Here is a 4,734-nt window from a genome sequence, read left to right as displayed (position 1 = left end):
GCAGTTTGTGTTATTACGCATCATCAGTTATCATCAGCCAGACGTGTTGCGGAAAGGAAGGGGTTTTTATCATATTCATGAATTTATAAACTAGTTGTGGAAAGATGACATTTTTCTGGTTTTATTGCAAAGGGATTTAAGGGCTTAACCACCAGGCAAGTCGCCCTTTTTTTTCAGCCTTGGATCTCATTTTATTAAAATCTATCTTTTCACTGAAGGTTTTATAATATGATGTAAGTCAATCCTTAGCAGAAGATATATATGGATTGATTCCTCCATAAAATGATGCAAGTCCAAAGTGCTAATTATGTTTGTCCAAATGGATGGCCAACGCTCGAGGCGAAAGCAATTCAGCACTTCCAAAAAAAAAAACAAACAGATGTAAATAAATAAATGTGCAGGCTTTCCTCTTCGCTTATGGCAGAAATATAAATGCTTTCCCGAAGATAAATCCACAAGAATATTACCGTTCACATTCTGTTGAAATGAGCTTGCGTTTCCCAACTATTGAATTGCTAATTTAAGTTGGTGGCGTTCCTGCCTGCGTCGTTATTCAGCATCATTTGTCCTCCTAAATTGGATGCTCTGGCAGTAATGTGGTTTAGGTCACCGTGGACAAAAAAAAGTGCACATCCAGTCTAACTAGTCTATCACAACACAAATAACCCTGATGGCGTGAATAATGGCATTAGACGCACTGTTGGGAATAAAGCTGCAATATTCAATTGATTACCCCATTGCAGATAACAGATATTTCAGAGTTAAAGGTCAGTGGCTTTGTCATTGAGGCATTGTTATAAATGATTTCCTGTCTTTAGCCTATTGTGTCCCCGGCTTCGCTCAGAGCGTTTCCATTCCTATCTATCAGTGAGGACAGGCCAGGCCGCTCTGCTGATAAACCTACAGGATTACAGACATGCTCCCCTCGCCCTCGCTCTGAGCCGAGGCTCGGCTCCTCTGGGAGAGGAACCAGAGCCACTCCAGCCTCTGGGACGCACTTCAGATAAGTAAGGCTGGGCAGAGGAAGAGGCTGGTTGATCTGGGGGATTAGGACACATGAAGGAGAAAGAGGATTTTACCCCAATTTACTGCTGATGTTTGGGAAAAATTACTGTTCAGAATAGACTGTATTAACATTCTTTTCAGCAATCAGCCGCAGAAATGTTTGTGCTGGGAGTGAAATCCAAAAGAGCTTTTGAAAACGCACAAACCTGCACTTGCAGTTATAACCATGAATCAAAGCGTTTTTTTTTTTTTAGAGTAATTTATGACCTCAAAGACTTGAGCTGCATCTGCACTGCTTATGTTTTGTTTTGTCAGTGAACATAATTTCAAGGATTTCATGCAGTAACTGCACCACAGATGTGCTTAAGTGAGAAGAACAGTAAATACTGCCATCTAGAGTCAAATTTATAAACTGTACATTTGATGTATTGGAATGATTCGACTAGATTAACACTTTTTTTAATTTAAAGTCACAATTATTATTTAAAACACCAAATGAGATCAAAGTTGATAATCCAGAAACAGACATCCTATCTTTGAGTGTCTACACAGGAAATGCAAAATAAGTTGATGCGCACATGTGCCATCTCCTGAAATTAGAAATATTGATTAACATCATAAAGCTTGTGTAAAAAGAGGTTATGTCAGTTGAGACATCACTAGAAACAAAACAAACCACAGAACAATACAAATACAACACAAGCGGACCACATCTTCTGATTCAAGACGCGCCACAAGCTCCACACAGGTAACGCCCTCAGAAAAATACAGTCACTCTTGTTCTGTAGGTAATATAGAATTACAAATAGATTCATTCTGTATTTGTTGATTACCATCAAGGCACTAAATGGATTCCAGCTACCACACAACTGTGGTTAAAAATCTAAAAAAATAATTACTGGGGCCGCTGATCCCAGACTGACAGTGGAGGTGACTCCGGGCTCAGGAGGCAGAGAACATCTAAAATGGTTTCCTGTAAAAGTGTTTACAGTCTTGTATTCCTCTCTTTGATGGGACAGGTCAAAGCCACGTGTTAATGCCGTCAATATAAATGCAACTAATTCTTCATAAGAGCTGCACTGTTGCTGCAACAATCCTGCAATCACTTTAAATCATATACAAGAACACAAACACAATCATCTGCTTCTGTTTGCTTCGATTTAAGGCATCGTTTTAAGACCAAATATACAGCGTTAAATACTCAGCGAGGCATAATCAAAGTAATAAATATCAAACTGAAAGGAAAAACAATTAAAACAATCTCGTTAAAAACAACTTATAAGGCAGGGAATTGTCCTGAATTTCAGAGGCGGGACAGACGACCCTCCTGCGCTCCCTGTCCAGTCGTGTCCTGGGACGTCAAACAGTGTAGTCCAGCTCTGCGTTCAGGTTTGTGTACATCTCGTAGATGGCATCCACAGTGGTAGAGTAATTAACCAGGAAGAGCCGCACATTTGCCAGACAGTCCTCCTCTTTCACTTCCTCTCCTTTCGACAGAGCCTTGAGGAAGTTTGATCTGTAGGGAGCTGCATGCAACGCTGCCTGCGAGGACAAAAAACAAACAAATCCATGATCATTAGGTAGAACTAACTGACGGGTCACTTATAATATAAATGGGCTACCATTATATATATGCTTAGCAAGAAAATGAATAAATACAGGGTATGGATACAAGATGAATGAGTGAAATGTAATATAATTGCAAAGATTAACACCAATATGATACAATCCATTCGCCTGTTTAGTCAGTCCAAACTCTCGATATTCAGTTAAGCAGGGTTTTAAAAGAGCTCTGTGGAACTTCTGCGCTGGAAGCCGGCCATTAGTTCTGAGTCCATTTATAAACCGACATTAGCTACTGTTGCTCACTGTTAGTAGAGCTTAGATTGGCACTGAGACGAGGCACTCGAGAACATGCATGAAGTCACATCATTTGGACTTTTGGGGAAAATCCGACCCGAGTCCTTCACGAAGAAATCCACAGTCCAGCAGCATCAAACAACTGGATCAAATCATCCACAGACTCATGTAGGCATCCAAGACAGACTGGGAAGGTTTGTTCACGTGACAATACAAGAGGCCCCTTTAATCTGAGCTTTGCAGGGTTTCTAAATAACTAACGTTACAGGCTGTCACCAGCAGAAGCCATTTTTCGCCGGCATGGTTGGAAGTGCCTCTGAGGGGCTTTTGAGAACGTGTTTCTTTTAGTCCGTTTATATTATTGACGTTAATAATACTCATTACATTGACTCGTTTGTGATTAAAGTAAAAGCTGTTGCTCACACATAGCTGGAACCCTGCAGTTTAATCAATTAGTTGACGAATCGTTGCCGCTCTAGGGGTCAGGTCTTGTCCACTACAACACAATATCATATCACAGAATGTTAACTATAACAGAAGCAGTGACATCTTCCTCACATCGAAAATCTTCTGCACGATCCAGCCGTGGTACTTCTTCAGCGCCTGCTCGTAGGCTTTGATGACATTCACTCGGATGAGGTTGGGTTTGTTCTCGTCCCTCTCTCCGTCTGCCAGACTCTGCAGGAGGACCTGTATGAAACGGAGACCCCTGCAGGAGAGATGTCACATAAAAAAAGAAAAAAAGAAAAAAGAATTAACCTGCGTGTCTGAAAGCTGAAAGTTCAACATGCAGCTGTGTGTGTGTATGTGACATCACATTCAGGGAGCACTCACCTTTTCAGCCACATCAGGGCCAACGTTGCTCCAACTTTGGGCCACTCCGCCGCGTGGGCCTCCCGCTCGGCCTCCACTATGTGCTGCAGCGTGACGTACTTCTCGGGATCCTGAACATACACGGCTCTAATTTTCTGTAAAGGATGCATCACATTAGGAGTTGGTGGTGTGGTGAAAAAAAAACCAGTGACCAGTGCACTTACAGGATCATAAACACACACACACACACACACACACATTCACACACAGGTCTGTTACTCACTGTTATATTGCCATTAATGTCTGATTTGATGATTCCAAACACTTTTGATCCTAAGCAGTCTGAAAGGGGAAACAGACATTTGAGAGCAAAGCAATAAAATATGAATGATCACACGTGGCTCAGAGGAGGGAGAAGAGGAGAGGAGGAGGAGGGGGGTGAATGAATACAAATCAGCCATTAGGGAGCAACAGAGGGGGGGGGGGGGGGCTAGAAAATTGCAGTGAACGCACAGTTTAAGGCACAATGAGGTCAGTGTGAGCTCTGTTCAAAGAGTAAACAAAGAGTTGCTCTATAGGCTGTGTAATATGGCCGCAGCTGGAACAGACACCGCCTCCCTCCACCACCACCGTGACCCAGCACAGCTCCACTTCTCCAGCTATGTGTGAAATAACAAAACAGGCGGCGGAGTCATCTGAAAGCAAACATGTCATGAGCAAACAAGTCGAGCCGAGTGTGGACCGTGACGGCGCCTCGTACACTATCTACAGGCTTTTTTTTTTTTGTCAGGTGGAGGAAGGAAAAGGAAAACACACTCACCGAAGAACGACGGCAGGTGAGAGACGGCCTCCAGGAACAACTTCGTGTCCACCGACTTGTCAGGAGGCAGCTCTACGAATTGGTTATCCAGGAGAAGAGACATGGTCCCGCCGTCGTCGGAAGCAGCGGCAGCGAGCAGCTCTTCGGCTGGAGAGAGAACCCGGAACTGTGTTTTCTTGTCAGATGGGTGCGGAAGCGCCACCAGCGAGCCCCTATCACTTTCGTCCTCCTCCCAA

General features: G+C 43.2%; 1 protein-coding gene across 1 annotated transcript; it reads right to left on the bottom strand.

The window, feature by feature from the left end:
- Positions 1-1,448: 1,448 nt before the first annotated feature.
- On the bottom strand, positions 1,449-4,734 carry LOC115592749 (glycolipid transfer protein-like). Its single transcript, XM_030435838.1, has 5 exons — positions 4,499-4,734; positions 3,962-4,020; positions 3,700-3,833; positions 3,424-3,574; positions 1,449-2,547 (listed from the first exon to the last, which is right to left on the bottom strand). The coding sequence occupies exons 1-5, from the start codon at positions 4,599-4,601 to the stop codon at positions 2,365-2,367; spliced, it is 630 nt and encodes a 209-aa protein (XP_030291698.1). The 5' UTR covers positions 4,602-4,734; the 3' UTR covers positions 1,449-2,364.

The sequence above is a fragment of the Sparus aurata genome, chromosome 12, assembly GCF_900880675.1.
Source record: "Sparus aurata chromosome 12, fSpaAur1.1, whole genome shotgun sequence".
NCBI classification, from domain to species: domain Eukaryota; kingdom Metazoa; phylum Chordata; class Actinopteri; order Spariformes; family Sparidae; genus Sparus; species Sparus aurata.
The sequence above is the reverse complement of the archived record's forward strand: the minus strand, read 5'-3'. Positions and strand labels throughout refer to the sequence as shown.